Source organism: Argopecten irradians, chromosome 8 (genome assembly GCF_041381155.1).
Source record: "Argopecten irradians isolate NY chromosome 8, Ai_NY, whole genome shotgun sequence".
NCBI lineage: Eukaryota > Metazoa > Mollusca > Bivalvia > Pectinida > Pectinidae > Argopecten > Argopecten irradians.
Window position 1 is genome coordinate 32,346,719 of NC_091141.1, and position 25,254 is coordinate 32,371,972.

At 32.7% G+C, this 25,254-nt stretch overlaps 1 protein-coding gene across 4 annotated transcripts; it reads right to left on the reverse strand.

The window, feature by feature from the left end:
- Positions 1-192: 192 nt before the first annotated feature.
- On the reverse strand, positions 193-23,371 carry LOC138330118 (transgelin-3-like). 4 transcript variants are annotated; one of them, XM_069277491.1, is made up of 6 exons: positions 23,351-23,371; positions 10,972-11,056; positions 6,645-6,740; positions 3,210-3,274; positions 1,652-1,874; positions 193-1,027 (listed from the first exon to the last, which is right to left on the reverse strand). In XM_069277491.1, exons 2-6 carry the CDS (start codon positions 11,029-11,031, stop codon positions 962-964), a joined length of 510 nt encoding a protein of 169 aa, XP_069133592.1. In that variant the 5' UTR covers positions 11,032-11,056; positions 23,351-23,371; the 3' UTR covers positions 193-961. The 4 variants fall into 4 exon arrangements, with proteins under 4 accessions (XP_069133592.1, XP_069133590.1, XP_069133591.1 ...); XM_069277489.1 differs by having other exon boundaries at positions 23,218-23,356; XM_069277490.1 differs by lacking the exon at positions 10,972-11,056 and adding an exon at positions 11,103-11,213 and having other exon boundaries at positions 23,218-23,355.
- Positions 23,372-25,254: the final 1,883 nt, after the last annotated feature.

Consider the following 25,254-nt stretch of genomic DNA (forward strand, 5'->3'; position numbering starts at 1 on the left):
AATGAATTACATCTTGCACATGCACCAGAAGTGAAAAAAAATGATATTACTTTTTGTGTTAGTTTGACCTATATATACACGATTAAATACCATTTATTGTTAAAATGATGGGTATCGTTTATGCTCTGTCGGCGGTACGGCATCTTTAAATATCTACCATTCATTTCATCAAATAATAAATCAACACAGTAAAACAATAATGATATATTTATTTTCATAAGCAAGTTTCATTGTATAAATAATGATATAGACGATTTCCATTGTCTAATCTATATGATGTATTGGATACTTACTCCCGTGTTGATATCAACAAGAACGATGTCAGATGAAGAATAAACCTCATTAAAATCGGTCTCCGTTCTCTTTTTGATCTTGTAATTCAGTCAAAAGTTACAATAGATGTCCAGTTTACAACATCACTATTTATGTTGTCCGAGATTTATCCTGGAACTGTTCCACCTGACCAAACAACGTCCGTTGTAGTTTGTGTATTTAGTTAGCTCACGGCTTGGTTCTTCCGCAATCATTTTCACAATTCCTGATTAACCAGCGATTCGATATACCGGGCTCCCAGAACCATCACTTCTCTCTACATAATTTCACAATACTTTTGTTTTTCATCGGAAAGACAAATGTTTCCCGACAATAATTTACAACAACAAACGTATATATCCTTCTGGCCTACATCGACACAGACAAAAAAGCCAAGAAAACAGAAAAAAAATAATAAACAGAAGTTCACATTGCAATTTGATGACGTGGCGCCATGACGTTTGTCACAGAAATGCCATTTTTGTTATTTTCCCAGGATTCCATGAAGTAGTTATGTTCACAAAATGGACTTATTCACATTAAAAGTCATCATTTTAAGTTTCTTTTCTTTCGTACTCGGATAGTTGAAATTATAAATTTTCTAAATGTATGGCAGTACGTGGTGACGTCATGTAGCTGATTCCTGCGTTTAATCCCTATCCATGTATTTCGTGACTTCCCCGGTATACCCTGGAATAAAGGATCTGGAATTGGCCTGAAAATAGAAAATAGCAGGTAAGTACATGTATCTCCCACCTTACAATAAAATCAATAATACTTGATTATGGAACTTCGACAGCGAAATAAACCCCTAAAAACACTTAATTATCTCTTAACAATAAATTTAACATTTTTTATCACAAAAAATATTGATTTATTTCAGCAATATTTATATTTTAGTTACGATGTCAAATGGAATGTTATGCATTTTATTTTTTAATAGAATATTCAAGTTATAGCAACCTTGATTTTTAATTAAACTAACGTTAGTTATGAAGACATCCTCGATAATCCTGGAGTTACTATCACTGTCGTCATATCAACCAATAGACTATGTCATAGCAAAACTAAAGGTTTTGTGTGTGGCAACAGATGAGAACGGTACATTGTATAGCGTTTTGAAATTAGGCGCCACTCTCTGTAGCGTCTCTAATTGGTCAGAATTGTTTCCCTAAAATGCATTCGATTTCGCTATAACATAGTCTAGAGTCGGATATCATGACAGTGATAGTAACCCCTGGAATGTCTGGGATGGTATGAAAACTAACCTTCGTGTAACCTAATGTTTATAATTTCATTTATTGAAGCCTACGTTCCAGATACTCAATCTGCCACTTACCACGAACCCTAGGCTGTGTAAGCAGTTAATGACGTTATAGAATGGCCCTTTGCGGAGTTCCCATAAGTCTCCACTCTGGAAGGAGAACTCTCTGGCGAGGCCGTATTGTTCACAGCCTTTGTTGAAGTTTTCAATGTTTGTCATAGCAGCGAAATTGTTTGCTACTTTCTTCGAGAAGGATACCTTGCCACAACCAGCTTTTTCCATTAAAACATTGAGGAATCTAAAATAAAACACGAAGAAATGTAAAGTTTGATGGTTTTGTCAACACATTTTTGATTATTATGTTTTCAAATAGACTTGAAAGATGTTATACAATATCATTTGCTGACATTTCTAAATGTCTCTTTTACAGCTTCGGAAACGTAGGGGGCCTTTAAAGATAACTCATTAATCTTAATTACAATAAAAGAATATAGAGGAATTAAGATGTCTACAGACTCTTCATTGTATATCTAAACTATGTCAATAGAAGTGTTATATATATCCGTAAAGTCACTATTATATAAATTTAATAGAGATATTTAATAGGTTGTTACTATAAACCAATGCCGAATCCCTGATTTCATATTTCTTTTTGGGTTATACACGCGTAATATATCTTATCTGCATTGTGATTGGTTGATTTCGTAAATGGTAGGCACTTCAAGTGTGGGAAACTACTTTCTTTTCACTACGATCAATCTCAACTGATCGATTATTTGATCAATTAGGAGCAAACTCCAAACGGGAAGACACCAAGGCAAATATTAGTCATATGATAAATAAAATCTGACATTCATTATCCGTCATATTAGAATATATATAGGAAAACCAGCAATAATTTCATCAGCCTCGGGCTGAGCCTATTCTAGTTGCTTTTTCGAATCAAAAGTATTACACCTCTAGCTATCATTCAGCGGTGTAAAATTAAAATACAAAATGGGAAATGTACTCACTAAAAGCACAGATCATTGTCTCTTATTTATAGTGAGAGAAGTATTTTAGTATAAAACGTCGGTGTTGTGAAACAAATATACTATTTTCATTTTTTTTCTCAATAGTTCACACAAAGATGAGTCTCAATAACTGAAGTTCAGACTAAGAAAAGACGGCAAGCTATCTAAACATTAGCATTAATTTTCAAGGTATTGAAAGCGGCGACTATGATTATTAGGTTATATGTAAAAATACGAGTACAAACGTTGACGATAATGTTAGTTCGTTTGAAATATAATCGTTAAATCAAACGGATACAGGACTTGATTTATTTGTCAGATCTTACCAGCGACGTCAGTATTTTACCCAATTTACATCGAAATTTCATAATGAAAATTCCAGCCAACGAATCAGAAGGAATTATTTTTTCGACTGTGATGGTGAATGATAAGTCAAATTCATTTAGCCAATCACTGATGACGTTACAAAACGTTACATGAGTGTTGGTTGGCTAGGCCAAAGAGTTTTTATGATCCAGAAGCTAGGTTATATTAAGCATTAATCAGGATGTGGAAGTCATGCAATGCAAGCAACAGAAAGACCCTGCACTACCTATTTTTACAGATGATGTCAAACTTACTTGCATAACACGACACCATCTCTTAAAAAGGTACAGATCGATTTCCAGTCAAACTCTTTCTCATCCTAAAAAATAAATATCAGGTTATGAGGTGTGAAGGGAGGGTTGTTCCAAGCGGTTAATTATATTCAAACCATACATTGATTTATATGGGTATTGATATTATACATTATAAACTTAAGGAAGGCATGATCGGATTGGAAAGCTATATGCCTGATTCTTGTAGATTAAAACACATAATTCGATAGACTTTGTATATACGTTTCTACTTTTAAAGTCGAATGATAAACCACTCATTTATTAATATGATATTAAAATAATATTAGTTTTTTGCCAAATTGTAAAAAAAAAGAGATTTTTCTTTTCTTTCTTTCATTTATGCATTTTTATTTTATTTTATTTTATTTATTGTTTTCAATATCCTTTTTTATCATTTTTAGTCATCTCATTTTTACAAAAATGAAATCACCAAATTTGAATGTTAAAGATGCTCCACCGCTGACAAATGGTATTTTTTCACTATCCAAAAACAGCAGCAGACGATTTAGCATTTTTCTTCAATAACAAAAGTTACGTACTTTACATCATTACCGCCGTTGAAAAGTTTGAGCTTCTAATTTTACTTCAAGTTAAAAATATAAAAAAATGATCAATTACATCCCGAAAAAAGTCGGTGGCACTATATCCGATATGGAATGAAGTATTGCGCATGACCCAAAGGCAAAAGAAATTATTTTATATTATTTTTTGTGTTAATTAGACTTATGTATACAAGAATAAACACTAATTATTGTTCAAATAATGAATATCATTTATACTCTGTCAGCGGTGGAACATCTTTAAGTTAATGTCAAAAATGACTTGACAGACATTTAGCTTCCAGCTCCCGTATTTACATGAGTGATGAATACTATAATGCATTGTCTTAATCACATTGGGTAACGGGGGTTCACTGAAAAATAAATCCACAGTTCACTCAAAACAAAAAAATCCAAACGCAGATGTGAATGACCACATGGAAAGGAGAAGGTTGGTGATATAAGTGTACAGAAACAAATTTCTCTCATACCTACAGGTATAATACTGGCTGGTCTCGGGCAATACACTGAAGTCGTCTGAGACTGTATTGCATGGCTACCTATGCAATACAGCATCCTGACGTCACATCGTCAACAAAATTTCTATTTTCTCGGTACAATTTATTTTTCAGAAACTATACTGGGTTTACTATAATAGATGCAATCTATCTATGGTACTTGCGCTGAAAGTGTCACGTAATTTTCATGTATGGAGAGTTGACTTGTAGTCGCGGTTTTCTTCTTATTTATTTAAAAATGATGAAATATCATAGTTGTAAAATTGAAATAAAACGTCGAAATATGAGAGAGAGAAAAATACTCTTTCATGTGTGGATATGAAAGGTAGGGGTATTCTACTCGCAGAATAACAAAATGTTGTGAAACCCTCGGCAAGCCATAGGTGTGCTAAGGGTAGAATATCACTATCCCTAATATCCACATATGAAACAGTCTTATAATATTTCATGTGAGGTAAACATATCTTATATACGATTTGTAAATTCCCATACCATATTTCAAATTTAACAGTATAGATGAGCTATAGACAATAGTAAAACATTAGCAATCAGTTTGATGTCTAAAATGTTTGTAGTGAAGCAACTTTGTACATGTTTACCTAATGGTTTTAAGAACTAAACATAGTCCCTTTATTTAATAGAATGAAACTTTTTTTTTCGTTCACATGTTAGAGAGAGGAAAGGTATGATCGTATCCTAGTGTCAACGTAAGGTTTTGGAAGTTGTTTCTGGATGGAAAATGGATAACAACACGCCAGTGTGTATTAAATGGAAAATATAATCATGATTATGTAGACAAAATCCAAATATAAATCATACTTATATTTACTTATCGATTTGTAATGAAATAAAAATTGCACTAAAAGTCGTATATATATTTACTGTTACTAGTGAACTTTTAGCGTATGAATTATTATGAAAACGCGTTACGTTCAAATTGACTAAACAGCAAGCAATTTTACATAGATTAATTAAAGTTTATTAAGATATTTGGCTATTTTGCAAGATAAATGAGACCATCAGATAATATTTTGATAATAGTAACTACAACTGGAAACATGACATTTTCTTCCGCTGAGAAAATACGAAACTACGTCCTGTTGTCATGGCAAATTTAACATTTAAACACAGATGGCGTATCATTAAGGCCCACAAGCATCTACATGGGTATATGGACTGGTTTGAGACTTTGGGGGTATCAGATAAAATATTGGATAATAGTGGTGTTCCAAAATGCACTCTTGTGGTGGTCGAATCAAATTATGTATACCTGCGCACTGGTACAACTGGCTCTCATGTTTCTCCATACAAACCTAGTGGCTGTAGAGAAATTATCATACAAATCAACATAAAGATAGTGAATTGTCGCGCACATAGGAACACATACTGTAAATGTGGAAATTTTCGCGTATGGATTTTTTGCGCTAATACATTAAATAGTTCGCAATTATTTTTGTGCTGCGACCCATTTGAAAACAATTAATTTAATAATATGTTTGGGTGTTGCCATTTTCACGGAAATTTAATGAAAACATATAGGGCGAAAATATCAGTGTCAAGAAAAATTCCACTTTAACAGTAGATTAGTGTTCTCTTATACAAACGTTTGACAAAAGCTATGCAGCAGGGGATACAGACAATGTGTATACATGTATATATATATAACGGATTCAGAAGAATAGTCATACAATTCAATAATGTTTTTAAAAAAAATCTTCCAAAATAACTTGCGAGGTATTTTTTCCCAAAATTGCCTACGTCTTGTTTTTGTCTCAAAATTCAGAAAATGTTATAAAGACAATACACATATATGTCTAAAGAACTTTTTAAAAATGAGTAAAAAAATATGTACAAAATGTCAAACTTGCCCATTATTAAGCTAATAAAATGTTTATCAGATGTATCATAAATTATACTGATTTCGCGTGCATTCAATTTTGCGGTTTTGATTATTTGTAAGCACACTATTTTCATCAAGAAGTTGAAAATATGGTGGCAAAGACGAAAGTATTTTTACATGCCAAAATCGCGATGACTTCAAGTTCAATGATTCAGTTCAAATTCAAATTCAACGTTCAAATCATTATAAAAACATATCAGAGAGACATCATCGAAGTCAAGCGCTGATTTTATTCTTTTTGCATCGTATATTTACGCATAAAAACCGTGAGGAATAAACATTTCATGATTCAATTGACTATTGAGAATTCATGACTAATTGTTTATCAAAATATTTGGAGGGAATGTGAAAGATTTAAAGCGAAGCCAAGCGATTATATCCCTTGCTTGATGACCAACACAAACTATTTCTACCCAAACTTGAATCAAAATTTGCTTACTAATGGTTTGTAGTCTTTATCGTTGGATGACATCACTTCGTTGATCCATGTCATGATTTTTTTCGGTGTTCCCTGTGCTTCCTCTCGATCGTAGTTCTGTACATAAACAATAGGGGGCTTATCAGCGGAACATCATCATCTTAAAACTAATTGCCGAAAATTACAAGATTAAGTTAAACATGGTATTACATTAAAATATTATATTATTGCATAATTCCGAAATTCCTAACCAATTCCAAACTGTAATGCATTGCAGGTTTTGAATGGCTGTATGGATATCTTCGGCCTAAATCTTGATATAAATCGAAGTCTCCGAACGAAAAACTTTGGTGCGGTCAAACTTTTTACCGCAATTTCCATTCTTTTGGTGGTGACCAAGTCTTCTATATGATTTTGTACAATATTGAATAATTGTATAATAATAAAGGGACAATTTGGTTAAGCAATACGACAAAGACAACATACATGTGAGCTGCTAATTGGCTCTTTTGTAAAAGTAAATGATTTTTCACACATTATCATGCATCTTAAAAGATAAAATACGCTACTGTAAGAGAGATATGAGTAATTTTACTTTTGCTTTTACTCGATGGCATGGGTTCAGAATCGACCTACAACGGTCAATACCACCAATGTGTTACGGTAGAATGCGAACTAGTTTTCGCACTGCTACGGGGGTCGTTTTGTTAAACATTATTCCAACTTTCATTAGAGCAGATAAATCAAAATTTCAACTCCGTCCCTGACTTACTTGTAACTTAAACCCTTAATAAAGCTGTTCATGTTCTGAAGATCACAAAACGGAATTATAGTATAACAATTCTAATGTTCTAAACATAAAAAACAATGCAACTAATTATTCAATGGATACTTAATATGTAAATGTATACATCTATTCAATATAATTTTTCTTAATTTAAAAACATAATAAAATGAATAAAGTATTGTATGATAAGTTATTTTGAAGAAAGAAATTGTTAAAAAGGCTGACATTATGAAAGAAAATGGGTTGGGATTCATATGATTACAGTAATAAAAAATGCTCAAACCGTTTTAGATCACCAATCACGACAAGTTTAGCCTTAAATGTAAATATATTTTCAAAATCAAATCATAGTTACACTGCAAATAGTATATTTCAGAAGGTATTAAATTTGAGTTACAATCAATTTCCTTGAAGTCAGGACATCACGCTTTTTTATTATTTTTTATTATTTTTTTTTTAGTTTTTTTTTGTTAATTTGGATGCTTTATATTTTGCATAAATTATAACGTTCCCAATAACATATTTGCAGTGCAACACACAAAACCACATATCTATCACAATTATATATAATTATATATATGTGTAAGTTGTGGTAAACAATTAGTAAATGAGAGGGACACAAAGGATGGTAATATGACTAAGGGTACGGTATAGCGAAGAAGCATAAATATGCAATAGTGGAGTAAAAGTAACTCCATTGTAAACTGAATTATGCTTTTCCGCCAGTTTCTAGATTAACTAAACGTACAGAATATATATATATATATATATAACATACAGTATATGCATATTAAGGAAACACTGCTATATTCCATATCTACAGTTGCAAATTGAATATATGGCCACCTTCGATATCAAGAGTTTACGAACTTTTGAATTAGGTCGGTAATTCTGGAATTTCAGGGTTGGAATGAGACAATTATCTGTTTGTGTCACATACAAATATGTCAAAATAATAAGGACTGCCAAAATCCAAATAAATTATCCCTTTTCAAGTAAATAAGAAATGTTAAATGTGGATATTTTCGAGAGTTAATTATTTTAGCGATTCGGCTATTATCTTCGCGATTGATATACCTTCAGACTCTTAGCTATACAGTTCATTTTAAACAAAGTGATACATGCGGGAGAAATGGCGAACATCGGGTAATTAGCTGAACATTTTTCCTCGCGTAAATATCCACATGAACAATATGTTAAAAGTTGTATTTCATTTTTTGTAGATTAACGTCATGTCCCTTTACTTTATTTTCTTCGGGTTTTTTTTCAGAAGTCGAATGTGATAGAGTTTGCTAATTAAAGTCAAGTAATGTTGATCAAAGATGCGTCACGGTTTGGAAAATAGATTGTGAAAGGTATGCAACATACCTCATGAATGGTGAACGCGCATGCTGTGTGAACATAAGATGCTTTCAGAAGTGCAACGAAATCAAATAGCAATGGAAATACCACAAGGGATTTAATTTGCATACTTATCTTCGAAACATCAATGATAACATATAGCACATGATGTGATTACTACTGCATGTATACATATAACTTTTGAAATCAAGTCGTTCCGTGAATATATTCCACCAGTGCACTTGCTTATAAAATGAGAAAATGGCTGATCAAGGATGTCTATCAATATTTTTTATATGATATTGTATGGAAAATTGATTTTCCATCGTAATCATATAATGCAAAAATGTTCCAATTTTTACATTGATATGGGAAAAGGACCCAAAGGTCCCAGAAGAAACAAGAAATAAGAACTGCATTTCAAAAAGGGTATTATTATAAAGGTGATTTCATGAAAAAACATTAAAAAGTGTGCGTGATACATATATGAAAAAAGTATACTTTTCCAAGAATTCAAAACTATATTTGATTATTTTTATACATTTAACATGCATTTAACTCAATCTCTACGTGTACTTTATTCAACATATATACTACAACCTTTCCTCTACCATCTCCGAGAGCTGTATATGATTATCAGGAATATTTTGTTATAATTGTATAAAATTTTATTGCATTACTATTTTGAGCAATATTTATAATATATAATATTTTAGGGAAAAAAACTAATGACAATATCTATATCGACTCCAAAAAATCAGACACCTTGTATTGTTATATCAAAGTGTCGAAAATCTTTTTGGGGTAACGAGATGTTCTAGTGTTTTTAGTTTATCTATTATGTACAAATATATTGGACAACTTCAGATATTCGAAATTAAAGCGCAATTTGAATATGTAACGGACAAATAAGAATAATAATAGACGTAAGTATTTTAAATAAAAACGTAAATCAATATCTATACTGGGTGTATATTGAGATGGTATCTAAAAACAGTGATCTAACTCTACGTGATAAATAGCTATAATTCATGCTCTTACTATTACACTATTCTGTATTTGCATTTTATAGAGTTATCTGCTCTTTCGGTTAGATATGGATTGTGACGTCATGTGTTTGCGAAAGTACCGTCATACTACCGTCAAAGAAAACAACGGAAGTTTCGCTCCCAAGATATTGACGTTTCAATGCATAATAGACTGGTTCCCACCTCATTTATATTTACCTCCTTTGCGTACGCTTCACTGAGCAGAGCGCCGTCTGGAGGAGAGTAGGGAACTAAGATAAGGAACCAGTCTAAATTTATACCTACCTTCAAGGGAGGTAACTCTATATGCAAAGATTGAATAATTTATTCGTACTACTATCTGACTATGTTAAGTGCATGTCTTAAAAACAACTTATTGTACTTGATAGATTTCCTTACAGCCTCCATTTTTCTTTGAACTTCATAAGCAAAGCCGGCCTTATTTGATCTGAAAGACATCTTTACGCTGATGACGATGATGGATGATGAGGGATAGGGGTTACTGTGAACAGAGACACAGGTCACGCATGAGTGATTAGGGTAGACAAAACACGTGCATCTCTAGAGAGTGCCAATCATCCCTGAGTGTTGTCGAGCAGTCACTACAAGAAAATCATATCATAATATTGATGAACACTGCGTGATATGGATGAGAACGTTTTTGGAGAAATATTTTCACCTTTTTTCAAACATTTGTACAAAATCTTTTTTTAATGTTATAACATATCTTGCTATAACAATTTTTTTCCAGAAAATATTTTTTACAGAACACAATTGTGTGACAGCTTGAAAAATACCATATATCCTCAACCAAATAACACAGCATTCATTATATTATAATTGATGCCGTGATACAACTTAGTGTTCTTCAATGAAAATAGAGGTGTTTTCGTTATTAGCAGTAGTAAATTCCGTATGCTAAACTGTATTTAAAACTAATCCTGATCTTATTCATGTTAAAAACAACGTACAGAAAACGACCAAAAAATGTTTGAAAAGCAATTTTGGTAATGCAAATAAGCATGAATAAATAAAGAATTTCTTGTGCATTGCATTATTAATGCGGGAAAGGTTCATACAAAAATGAATGATTAAATTCTATCATAGTCATTGCAATGTTTCTCTACTATTCATATGACGAACACTAAGTCTGTATTTCCCAAGCGCATCATCAACCTAGATTATCTCTTACTTCCTCCATCTTCCGTTCGATGTCATACGCTACACCGGATTTTTTTGCTCGTGTGCTCATCTTGACGGTTTGCTTTGTTCTTATCCTGTGTATAGAAAATGAAACACCACAATGATAACATGTACGCTTACTTCCTCCATTTTCTTTTCAATGCCCCATGCGGCTCCAGATTTTTGCGCTCTTGTACTCATGATGATAGATTGAAGAAATCAGTTGCGGATGCAGAAAACCGAAAATTTGACCTGTAAATACGTTGTTTGGTTAAAACAAATTTCATTTACTTGGGATAGGAAAGTTCCACTGACTCGCATTCGCTTATATAATATGTTTTGTTTTATTTTTTATATATTATATATGAAAATCTTTTTGTAATTACTACAAATGTATTCAAAGAGTTTTTCATTTGAAAATGTAATTTCATTTCAAAAACTGTGAAATGTACATGTAGTTCTTTGAATTTATTATACATAGTTTATAGTATTCTTTATGATTTGAAAAGATATAAATAAAACCCAATTATCATCAAATCGTTGGGTAGATTTGGCTCGTTATTAATTCATAATTAATTGGCACGGTTCAATGAACTCAGCGTAGGTCAATCGAGCTCAACAATAACAAGTGAAGCAAAGCAGCATTACATCACCATACACTAAAAAAACTGCATTACAGGTATCTCCTTCTGCATATCACCTGCAGTGTTTCAAGTTTGTTACCTATATACAATAATTATATAATGTGTATTTGTACAGTTGTTTCTGCAGCTGTCTTCTTATGTAAATGTGTTATTAAGAGAACATCATTAGAGTATATAAGATATATTTATTGATTTTTAATCTGAATGTTAATATTCCAATAAACTATACATGTCACAGAAAGATAAAGTTGAAGAGATTTTGCGTGACTCAACAAAATCCTCAAACAGAAAAGATATGAACGTGCATATCTAAAAATAGAACAGACATGAAAATATGTTTACAAAACATCAGTGAATTGTCCTCGGCCCTGTTTCTGAGTGTAAAAGCCGCGCGTGAGTCATGCCTGTGCTGACGTGATCGAGAACTTCCAAAATAGATACATATTTACATAGAAATGTCTGTTTCTCATCTGGCCCTTCTGATGGATGAGTTCAACTAATGTTGTATGGGGCAGACAGTTGTCTATTAAATCTTATGGGAGAGTCCAACTGATGCTTTTAGGGGTAGACAGGTGTTCATTTTATCAACTCAACGCTAATTAAAGTCATTATTTTTATTTTGCTTTCATATTTAATCTAATATTGTCTATATTTTCAATTATGTGTATTTAATATAAAAATAAAGCGAGAATACGGTACATCGAATATTGACATAAACCATATCAAAACGAATTATATGCCAGATATACATCAAACGAAATGTGAACGCATTCTTCTTGTTACACTCCAGGACGACGAGAATGATTCATAAAACAATACTGCATAAGATTCCGGATTTTTTTAAAAATTTGAACTATTGATGGCTTGCAATTATATAAGTACGCCAAATACTAATGAATTTTAGAATGTCAATGTCTGAGTTAACACGGAACAAGCGTCCCGGAAGAGTACGAGTGTATTTAAAGTTACGAATCTAAGAAACTGGGTCAATCTGAGGTTCTTTACTGTAAACCTTAATCTTCAGGCTGTTTTCAAATGTTCTTACTTAATGTTTTGTTCTTGGAACAAACTTTGCTCAAATGTTTCTTCTTTTTGGCATACAGATACAATATATAGCATGTTAACAAGCCTCAGAACCGCCAACAGAGTATTAAATACATAAAGTAGATAAAGTACGGTAGTTACCTAGGAACTCTGCGGGACTAAAATTGAACAGTTGATAAAACCTGGAAACGGATTAATAGTAAGACACGAGTTTCATGTTATTCTTTTATCGGTGATCGTATGTGAGAGGGGTGAACCCAGGCATTGCAATAGATAGTGATACTCATATAGGAGAAAAGTTGCCAACAAACTACGCAGACGACTGAAAGAAATTATCTCCCAGTTTTTTCACGCGCATGTGATACGTCAGCGATAAGGAGTATGTACGTGCAGATAAGGATGAATACTGCATCGTTTGTTGTTGGTAGAGTCGGCGCGGTTGTGTTCACGCGCGCGTATGAATATCATACTATCTGTAGGCGCGTGCCACATGTTTGAGTCATTTTCTATCCCTCTGCTTACTGTTAATAGTGAAGAAAATAGCGCTTCTTCTTTTATTTAAATGAAATGATTGATTCATATTATACATATGTTGAAGTTAACCCTCTTTACTTTTTGTTAATACGTTTAGCACGTGCGTCACATGTTTCGGGTTTAAAATTAATTTATGAAGTTATGAACGACATGAAAATTGGCATACCTCTAAACTAAAACAGATCCATAAACAATTCATACACATTTGATTGAGTTTTTACACATATCAGAACAGTTAGTCCATGACAACAGATTTCAGTCTTTCCACATAAAATTAATACATTGGTAACGTCATCATTATAAGTGCCGGCTGATCTTCTTAGTTTTGTTTTTCTGAGCATTAATTAAGGCTTTTGCGAGTGGTGGTTATTTTATCTTAAAAATCTCATATGATCCTTTATAGGGTACGCGTTGTAAAAATTATCATGTTTTAACATCTAGAATTCAAATTCATGTTCAATGTTATTTTTAAGTTTAAAATCAAATAAAAAGCAAGTTAAAGTTTTGTGTAATTTTTATTACTTGTTAATGGCTCTGAGTGACTTGTATTGATGACATAAGTAAAAACACTGCAAACGGATTACGGCTCTTGTTGGTAATAGGACGCTTACCAAAGTGAATCTCGATCAATCAGATTTCACCCGCCCAAAAAAATATGATTCGGAAAATATTGTTAGTGCCGTTCTTACAATTTTAAGATAAATGGTTTAATCTAATTTTACCAATACGGATAGAAAAAAAATGATTATCCGCAATATAGTACATTACCATTTACCAGGATGTAATGACCCTGCGTAGGTTATAAAAATAATCATCGCTGATTACGAATTCCTTAAATTCCCATTGCTAACGTTCATTTCTTATTAACATGAACTGGATTTTATTTACTTTTTTTGTCTTGTGTTCTCCCCTTTCTTCAATATGTTATCTCATTTTTTGTTTTAGTACCTTGCACCTATGTTGTTTGTATCCTAATTTGTTCGTGTAACTCTACTTTACGGAGGAATAAAGATATGAATGAATGAAAGGCCCGCTACCTATTCCATTATTACAATACATTTTGTGTGACACATTCAGGCTATGGATTTATATTGTATTTTGTAAGCATTTAAACAAATATCTTCTGTGTTGATTGGTAGGTTGATTGTGCTACCCCATTAACAGCCAAATTATTTAAGGACGGTCTCTCATGCATGCAATGTTTTGCGTGTGTCAGTATGTTTCGGGAGGTTGAGGTTTCTCCAGACAACGTATAAATATCCATAGGTTTCGGATACCTTCAACAGAAAGTGTCAATAAGTAACAAAAATAAAATTAGATACACTGTGTGATAGCATTTCTACATAAAAGTCTAAACATAACACTTTCAAATGTGATAATGTAACATGTGTTTCCTGATAACAGGGGGGGGGGGGGGGGTAAAATCAAATCAAGTCTGCATCCCCACCCCCACCCCCACTCCTCTCCCCCACAAAGTGTCTGATGTTGCAGACGACTGAAGAACTTGTTGATTCAAGACATATTTCCTGGCCTCCTTCCAACATTTAGAGAAGGTATAGGTATTTCTGTTCCCGTCAATTATTAACCATAAAACGAAACTGACATTGCCAAACATCTCTCGCAACTTCTCATCAAACAACTTTCCTTTGAAGCATTTTTCATACAATGAATACCTTTTATAGATTTAATTATACATTTTTTCATTGACTTATACTTGGTAAGCATTCAATATTTCACCCTATCCTAATTCAATTCTCCTTATTGAAACATATTGAAAACAAAAACAACCATTGTCCTAGGTGAAGTTTAGCATTAGAAAACAAAAACTACCGAACGAAAAAATGAAAGCATTTGGACTAGTTTCCTTTCAGTAAGCATTTAGACTAGTTTCATTTCAGTTAACAAGAAAACAAGGATCTTGAAAAATAATTATCTCACGAATATTTGATTTTAGACAGTAAGTGCTCAAACGATAAGAGTATCACATTTGTGTTGGAAATAAGGCAGAATAACATCACGGTCTCTAACCCATCAAAATAAGATACAGCAAAAAGGATATAATAAACGCCTTTTGTAAAATACTATTCATTAAGAGTCTTGATTTACTTGTTTACACGCCCACAAAGATATATGCCAATTATTTAAGTTTTCTTTGTTTAATCAACGGACAATGTCTTAACTGCAAAACGTCTAGAATGAAATATACCTAATAAGTTTAAAGTCAATTATCAACATTCCGTTTAATTCATTATTTAATGATACAATGTATATCTAATTATCAACTTTTCTCCCCTATGTAGTTACAAATTACTATATTCTACATCCAAGAAATATTGTGCATTCCAAACATTATGTTCTATAAAAAAAACTTTATGCTAATTATCAACAGAATCTTGTTTGTTAATGGATGCTACGATACCACACGATAGGATCTCTTTGATTTTTGTCTTATCTAACGGAACGTTAACTTCACAACGCTATGGAGAAATGCTTTTAGGGTCGTCTGCCAGTATGTGTTATGTTTTGTAAAGTAAGCATTTAACCTGGAATTATGTGCACATGTTGTATGCGGTTTGGCTGCATACAAATCTAATTCAGTGAATTTGTTTTATAGAACCAAATCTTATTTGTTTTCTGGTGACTTTGTGTTATACATGAATTTGTTGCTTTTTTAACGTTGGTTTTTTTTGGTCAAATGCTAAATTATGGAATAAAATGCAAACGATATACAATACAAATGAATAATTATTGAATGTCAATAAAATTAATACAATATAAATGAAAACATAATGAGTAAAAATATTTAGCTATTGAATAATGCAACGTTTGATATGCCAAAGATATAGAAACAAAACATTTTATCTTATATGTTTTTAATTCCTATTGATTAATATGCTGTGTTATCTTGTCTTTATCACTACTCTTTACCTCATACGAAAGTATCTTTATGGTAGTATGTATAAGTTACCCATTATTTTGTATATACATTGTATCTACGTTTGAAGTTCACCTTGTTATACAGTTATTTTGACTTTAATATCAGAATCTTGGAAAAATCTTAAAAATGAACAACCGTTCAAATTCGACTCGGCCATAATGTTCATCAAGTATTCGTTACTACCACGGTAGTGTAATGAAATAATGTTACTTGTTCATCTATGTTAATTTATTTCCCATACAAGGTTTTGGATATTTCTGTAAGTTCAAACTTGACATTGTTAACTGTACAGACAAATCTGCCTTAGTAGTCACCTTATAAAGACCACCTGCTATATAAAGGCAATTTTTAGGGCCTAACATAGTCATTTATAACACAATTTGATCTATGTATAAAGACCACCTTTTCTTTGTCTCTAGGGCGACCTTTATAGACAGGTTTGTCTGTCCCTTGGGTGGTCTTTATAGACAGGTTTAGTTGTATTTGCATAATTATTTTAGGATATTGAGTTGAGATATATTGGCATCGTAATATAGTATGATTCTAAGTTACTAGCAATGTATGGATAACTCATTACAAGATGAAAGATTCATGCGCACAATTCTGGTGGGGAAGTGTAAAGTCTCTTTGACATTTTTTTATTGTAAAGTGCCCCAATTTATTTACCTCGTAGATAGAAGTGAGGGTCCTTTCATTAAACATAATACATCTTACGCCATTAGGATATCGTTTGCCTCCATGTGTTTTTGACTTGATGGGATATGTTGTTTTCTCTGCACTTATGCAATCACTGGGAATGCTGCCATACAAACAATGTTTCATAGATTAAAATGATGCAGCTGTTAAAAGCATACACATACGTGTGTGGTACAGTTGCATGGAAAACATCCTCACGAAAATGTTCGAAATGCAATATGGTTTATATATACAAATTATTCAATTTTTAATTAATATTAATATTTATATTGTCTGTTGTTTTTAATTATAATAACAATGTTTGCTTTATATAAGTGAAGACAATTATGTATACAACTTTTAGGTAAGCCGTGAATTGTATTATATGGTCTATGCGTATTTCAGGCTAAAGTAAAAACAGCAAATTTGCATTCGATTCATGAAAAATGGAACAGTAATAATGTTAAGAAAAATTTTAATTCTATTTTATTGAATATCAGTTTCCATGTTTTTTTAAATACCACATGTGAAGAGTTGAATTTTAAAAAAGATAGTTGTTAACATACTGTTGGGTAATCGGGTGGTATAGTGGTTAAGCCGCTCGCCTTTCACCTAGCCGGCCGGGGTTCGCTCCCCGGCACGGACGTGAAAAGGTTAGGGGTCACCTGCCCGATCACGCTTACATCCGGACCATCGAGAGTGATTTACATAAGTTGTATAACTTGTTTCTCAATCGATGTAAAATAAATAAAGTTTACATTTTAACATACTGTTTGACATAATCTGCATACCTCTATTTGAAGGTTGAGGTGTAGTCACCTTCCAATGATATCGCTTTCTTGAGTGTCAAAATTGTATGGTACACAAATTAAGAAAGAGGATATGAGGTATGATGTACGAGTATATGCAATAAGCATGTATATTACATAATATCTAGTTTCACACATTAACATGTGTATATAGGGAAACTGAATCATCTACAAAAACGTTTTAGAAGTAAAATATTTTTAAAATTTCGGTAATAACGGAATTAAATATAAGACTATATTTACTGAAATACCTAAATCTCTCTTGATTATAAGTATGTTGCTGCTATCGACGCCAAAACGGAATTTGTATTATATAAAGTCTTGTTCCAAAAGCTAAAGGAATATACCGTTACTGTTTCAAATGGATGATATTTAAAACCATTCCGTAGTTCGTGTAATTAAGAAACAGACATAATTGCTATCTCAGCCTTAATATTTGGTCGGATGCCATATTGTATCAAGAGAGGACCAAACCACGAATCGGAAACATCCCAGCTATGTAGGCGCGTAAAAGGGAAGGAAAGTATCAGCTGTTTTCCTTCTTTGCTTATTATAAACGTGATCGAAAATCAATTTAGGTATTGAAGGTAAAATTGACATGAATCAAAGGCAAAATTGAAACCGTCTTATTTCTCACTGAAGAAGTTTTGAGCCCTAACACCACAGAATCTGTTGATTGGTTTGCATATTTAGATTTTTTCTTACAGACGTATGAGTTGCCAAATCTAACTTGCTTCGCTTGCAGAGTTCTGATATTTGACGTTACCGGGAAGAAACATGCCCTGTGGGCTCCTACCATCATATACCGTCGCGTGAGGTATTACGTAGATGCTAAGTCAGCAAATATGAGTACATAACAGGTACAAAGAATTGTAAAATGATTACATAAAGATACAGAGATCAGAATGTTCATCTGAACTCTTGTGGCAAAGGAAATACATTATCTGATATACAAGATTAAAAGGGATAGAGATCGGAAACTGACCAACTTCATTAAGCCTATAGAGAACTATAGAGACAGACTCCTACACTAATCTACATAAATCTCCCTCTTCACTATCTACAGGATCCCAGCGCGCTTCCTTGTTTCCACACAAGTAATGGACTCTCAGAAGCAATTAACATCTCTAGACAAACAGCAGTAGCTTCTTCGATATACTAATCATAGATAGCGAGAAACATGGCAGACGGAAGGAGAGTGGAGGAGGCTATTCGCGTATACCTATTCTCTCCAGCTCCTCTGCTTTGCCTTATTTACATACGAACTTGGCAACATACCTGTTTTCGCTTGCATTGCGCGAAGGATGACTCATACAGACACTATACATTATAAAATGAAAAGTTCTACATATGTTCCTGCTGTTTATTTGAATTCCAATCTTAAATTTATTTGAAAGTTTTATTTGACGCAACTTTTAATAAATCTGATATCATAATCCATTATTTAGGAAAAGAAGGAAATGCTATTTTGTGTAAATTGAGTATAATTTTCAATTTTTAGATAAATGAATGCATTTTCTACACATTTTACATGTTTATACATAGCAAAATTGAAACATATGACCTCAGCAGCATATGATTACCGGCATTTTTTTTTTTTTTTAATTAAGAAGTAAAACATTTTTGAAATTGATGGTTAAAACGGATCTTATATAAACGCATATTACTTGGTGCACCATTAAATACCTAATTATCTTTTGATTTTAAAGTCTGTTGTTGCTATTGACGCCAACATGGAATCTCATCCATCGAGACGTTTTTGGTAAGGTTTTCATTTCTAAAAATAGAATTCATTAAATTATTTTGCGGAATACACTACAGTTTACTGCTACACATTTACATTGATGCATAATTATGCCAAAATATCTTAACAATAATAAAGGTATGACTGTTCTGTCCTATCCTTATAAAATGGTATCTTAAGAAATATATTTTAATTACGACTTAATGATAATTTGAATGTTATTTCTACGAGGAGGGGGTTTCGAGAGTTTTATTGGTGTAACACATGCATACACAATTGATTATTTCCGCGATCAATTATAATACATTTCTCTTAAACCAATTAGTTCAATATCACATCCATAATAACAAAAGGCATGGGATTGCATTTTCACTTCTTTGTGAAAACTATCCTCGATACGCTAGGAGTTACTATAACTGTCCTTATATCCGCCCTTTGACTATCTAAAACTGAAGCTAGTTCATGAGAAAAACTGACCTATCACAGGCTAGCAGAAACGTCATTTAAAGATTACAAAGGGCGACATCTTACTTTGATGTCACACAATTAACCACTATGTCCCGTTATTCAATTATTATGATGCACATCAAGTACCAAACTACCTGTCTCATGGTAGCCTTCAGATTTGATATAACATATCCCAGTGGTGGATATTACGAGAGTGATAGTAACCCTTGCAATCTCGAGGATGGGCAATGCTTGCTCATAGAAATGTGAGTTGATCGCATAGTTCACAGTTACACAAATCTTGAATAATGTGTCTATTTTTTATATCCTCGTTAGAGAATTTTATAGATGTGGTAATATGTGGGCTAGGAGTGTTATATCACAAATTACATTATGCCAAAAATCTGAGATGATTTATCGCGATTCAAAAACAGATATTTCGGTGCAAAGGTATTGCTATTGCTTAAAATCACGAAAACACACTTAAGAGTTATTTTTGAACGTATGAGTCATTTTGTAAAAAAGATGAAGGCATTAAATATCATTGTACATCATTCGCCTGGTATCTTAGTGTTCCGTGATGGTTGGGTTTAGCGAATGTTAGACAAACGTATATCTGATATGGAAGATGTAATGTGTAATATACTACTTGTTGTGTTCTTTTTATTTATTAGTACTTTAGTCTACGTTAATCGATGCCCATTGATACTACTTTAGCTTTAGAAATTACTGATGAACTTGCCGATGTCTCTCATTTTAAGCAGGTGCTATTATCTCGTATAATGAATATAAAGGCACGGATACCTCGTCGCGTGTCATTTAAAGAGAAATTAATATTACATGCACTATTTACAAAATTGCTTATAGCACGTTAAGTGTAGATATGCTGATATCACGTGATACATAGAAGTGCTTATATCGCATGTGTCATCTATAGATATGCTTATATAACAAGTGTCAATTGTAGAGATGCTAATATCACAAGTGTTATTTCTTGAAGTCTTAACATCATCTCATATTATTTATAGAAGTCGCGGTAGAGGTGTTTGACATTTATAGAGGAGCTAATATCTCATATGTCATTAAGAGTTATGATTATAATGATAAGATTCTATCGGCTATTAAGCCTTACAGCTGTTATATTTCATTAAATCGACATTACATATACATCAATGTAGATTTGCTTTTGCTTTCTAACTTTGCTTTGGTTTGACTTGGTATTATATTTTTTTGAAATTTCTAATGAGTCAACACGCAACGTTTGCATTTAGTTATGCTCATCATTTATGATCATCATTTATGCCTATTATTTATGCATATTATATATGCTTATTTTTTGTTGTGATAATCTAATAATGAAACAACGACAAATCACAACTACTGTAAACCAACGTTCGTTCGTGGCTAACGAGAATTTACTTTGAACGCGGAAATAAATAGCACATGGAAGAAAATTTCAATATATAGCGATACGGTATAAAAATTACGAGATAGATTTTTTCGCAAACTCAAAGGGGTTTCTTTCATTTGAGAAATCTAATAAAGCTTTTTAGTATATATATAGAAAGGACAGCATATCATTCGGAAAGAAATATGTCCTAAGAAATTGGATACAAATTCATTATCTCTTTTATACATTTTGATACATTTGATATGTACCTTTGTGGCGAACGATATTAATTAAATTTTGCATAATAGCATTATGTAGTATAGATGAACTCCATGAGAGAGTACTATATCCTAAAGAATTCCATTAATGGATAAGTATTTAAACTTCATCACATCCTGCTGAATATCATAGAAAATATCAATCTGCAATAACGAAAACAAAAAGCAGACAATGCTTAAAGCATGTGAACCAACAAGTACACCAACTGCATAACTCGAGTTGACAGGCATAGAGTATTTAGCACATTACACAGATTCCAGCCAACGTGGAAGTGGTAGACAACGCCAAGTGCACAGTGCAACATCAGCAGGAAGGAAACGCTAATCGCCTAACGCGGAAGTGGTGTAATGCACAGCACAACTGTACTCCAGTATCTCGAAGTCTAACATAGAAAAACGTCGACATATCCGGAGTACAATAATTCTAAAAAAACTATTTAAGTTTTTAAAGTTTTTTTTCTTTATATGGAAAGTTTGAAACAATGAGTAATAGTAATTACTTAATTACAAATGTTTACGCAATACTTAATATTTCGCAAATATAATTCGGCTTCAATATCTTTTGTGATTTTGTCAATGGTAATTATTAATGATAACAAAATTCATAATTACACATGTAGAAATATTCTAGAACCCTCTTTTTACCATAACTACAACTCAGGAAGAAAAATTATTATTACCTATTCCCATCATTATAATATTAAAATTCTGCATTATTTGTGAAACCATTTTACGAATTAAGCTTTATAATATTAATTTCATTAATTCTGATTCTGAAAATTGGAGCATTGAGTTTTACGATTGTGCTGAGCTTTTCAAGTTTGCAGACTTTTTGAGCTTCATATAAAGTATACGATATACATAACATATGACGTTACTCTATTGTAATTAAGTATAGTAGGTAAAAAGTCGAAATGTTTTTTGTGGTGAACCGTGGCAAGACTGAAGAGGATATTTTTGTTTGGAATGATAACTTAGTATTGTCTGGTGTTAATCAACCATAACACCCTACATTAGGACACCTAACCTTGACCCAAACTTGACTTCCGCATTCCATCGCAATTTGCTAATATACAATTACCCTATTTCCCACTTAGACAGGGAATTGTATAGCATAAGAAGCAAAATTATACAAGTAATACATAAATATCTTTTCATGATCAACGATATCATAGAGAGCTCAATAGTCCATTTAGAAGCTATATATGTTCAATGTAAAGTGTGAAAAGATTAAACATGTGTCTAGGTTTAAATCATAAATAATAAATTATTTCAATAGACATTTGACGAGTGGTGTAAATATGAAAGCAGGTAGTGCTAGAAATTGTGATGTAAACACAAGCAAAAATAACGAGCTTCGACATATGCAACGTTTACCCGCATACCAAAACCATAAACATCAAATTAATGGAATAAAAACCACCTAAATGTCTGGCATATATAATAGCAACGGCAACATTAAATGCACATTAAGATTTCTTCATAAAATTCTAAATGCTAAAATGTGATTCCAGGATCAGAAATATGCTAAACTTATAAATAAATACGCCTCAGTATAAATGCTTCCTTATAAAAAAGCAATTATCAAATACATATGAAAATATAATATTTCAGTTTAAAATATGTGAATGCATTAACCTATGAAAAACAATTATTAAAACATATTATCACAAAAAAGCAAAGCGAAAAGAAGCAATTTTTAGTAGAAAATATTCAAAGTAAAAGCCAAAAAGCCGGCAATACAACTACATACCACTGCGACGAAGAGGAAACCCTTCTATTGCTGCGCTAACTTCAGAGCCCAGTATTCACAGAAGCAGTGGACGACACATACGCACAAATCCCGAAAGTTCTCGCTTTTCGTGAACGACCTAAGCCCCGCTTACCTTTTATAGACAACTGCGGTATAGGCTCCTGTGTAGTTGCGAGATCGCGAGAAGTGTACCGAAACCTGAGACTTCGCGAGTTAGGCTTTCGAAACTTTACAAACTGTTTCCCTCTTCACCCCCGTTTTGTTATGATGGTATGCACCGCTCGACAGACGATTCGGCGAGTGTTGAATGGTATGTACCATCTTCATGGAGAAGCGGTAAAGGAATATATAGGCCTACCACACAGGAAACTGTTGTTTTATTCTATTGGCCTGAATTTCGATTCTTATTCTATTCTACATTTAAAACAGACAGTTATCATCTGCGACTTGTTTCTGAAATGAATTGCTGTGTTGATGATGCAGTTTACCCGGTACAAGGAAATAAGTATGGTGTGAGACTTTGTGATTCCTCGCTATCACGAACAGACACCCCAGATGTGTTGGCTGTTATTAGACCGTGCTTGGTGTGGTAAAATTAGTGTTTATTTTCAAAGTTTAAAATCTAACGGATTAAAATCAGTATTGTACCGACAGTCGAAAACCAAAAACTCAACACCAAAATATGTGAAGCTCCGTGAATCATAGCTCTCAATTATTTCTAAAACATTCCACAATAGTTAAAACTTTCTCTATAAGATTCATCTGGCATAACATGCATATTTTGAGTGCCTCCTTCATATAACTAGAACTATTTTTAGAAAGAGGGAAAATATCTGTTGTTAGAGGAATCAGTAATTATAACAGAAACCACTTAACTATTACATCTGATATTGAAGGGACTTGTACGGAAAATAGAGTTACGGAGCAATTAATATTATTAATGAAACATGTTTATGTAGTACAAACAAATATCTAGCATTTCTGATATAGTTATAATAATAAATTTTATTTATTTCAATTCGACTGCGAAACAAGTTATAAAACTTATATAAATTACTTTCGATGGCCCGGATGTAAGTGCGCGAGGGGTCTTAGAGTGGGAGAAAACCGAAGTGTCCAGAGAAAATCTACGTGATCGGCAAGTGACCCCTGACCTTTCCATGAACGTACCAGGGATCGGACCCCGGCCAGCTGGGCGAAAGGCGAGTTGTACTACACCACCCGGTCAGACACCGTGTGTTTAGTTATTTCCTTAAACACATAACACAAACATTCCATGAACAACAAAATTTAACAGCATGAAATATCTGTTATTGTAAAGGGAAAATAAGGGGAAATAGAGAGTGAAAGAGAGAGGGAAGGTAGATGTCAAGAAATTTTATATAAAACAGGTATCCGTGGTTCAAAGGATAAAAATGAGTAACGTAAAATAGTTAGCTAATCAGAATAAAAGTATATGTTACTAGATTTTATAATGCGTACACAGGCCTAAAAGGCTATTTATTACATATGTCCTTTTTGGATAACATAACAACAAAAACAAAAAACAAAAAAAACGAAAAGGAAAAAGGGAAATCAATAAACTGTATGATGTTTTATTGTATATACCATGTAACCAACTACGATCGCGGGGATGATCTTTTCGAGATGATATGATCGCGAAAATGTGATGCGCAAAATATTGAGAAAGGATTTACACAAATATACCATCAACGCTCGAACACGAAAATTCAATGATGTTAAGATTAATTATCCGCGTTTCAGGAAAAATCGCGACGATTTTTGGCCAGCGTAATAAATTTCCTATACAATACGTGTTCGACATTAATATTGGAAAGAATACTTACATTTACGTTTTTTTTGTTGTTTTTTTTTTTTTGAAAGTATGATGTTTAAAGGCCCACTACCTTTCCGGAGCAAAATATAAAGGTTTATTAAAAACATTAATAACATCAGAAAATACATATCGATGGCCTAAGATGAGGTTACAACACCAAACATATGCAAGATTTCCTGCGTAATATATGACAACAGCTG

What these genes read in the sequence shown, in the direction of transcription:
- LOC138330118 (XM_069277491.1), bottom strand. Translation starts at nt 11,031, where the DNA reads ATGAGCACACGAGCAAAAAAATCCGGTGTAGCGTATGACATCGAACGG. An exon ending in ATAAAGACTACAAACCATTA is followed by an intron (nt 3,275 to 6,644) that starts GTAAGCAAATTT and finishes TTTATTTTTTAG; the next exon opens with GATGAGAAAGAGTTTGACTG. An exon ending in GATGGTGTCGTGTTATGCAA is followed by an intron (nt 1,875 to 3,209) that starts GTAAGTTTGACA and finishes GTTTTATTTTAG; the next exon opens with ATTCCTCAATGTTTTAATGG.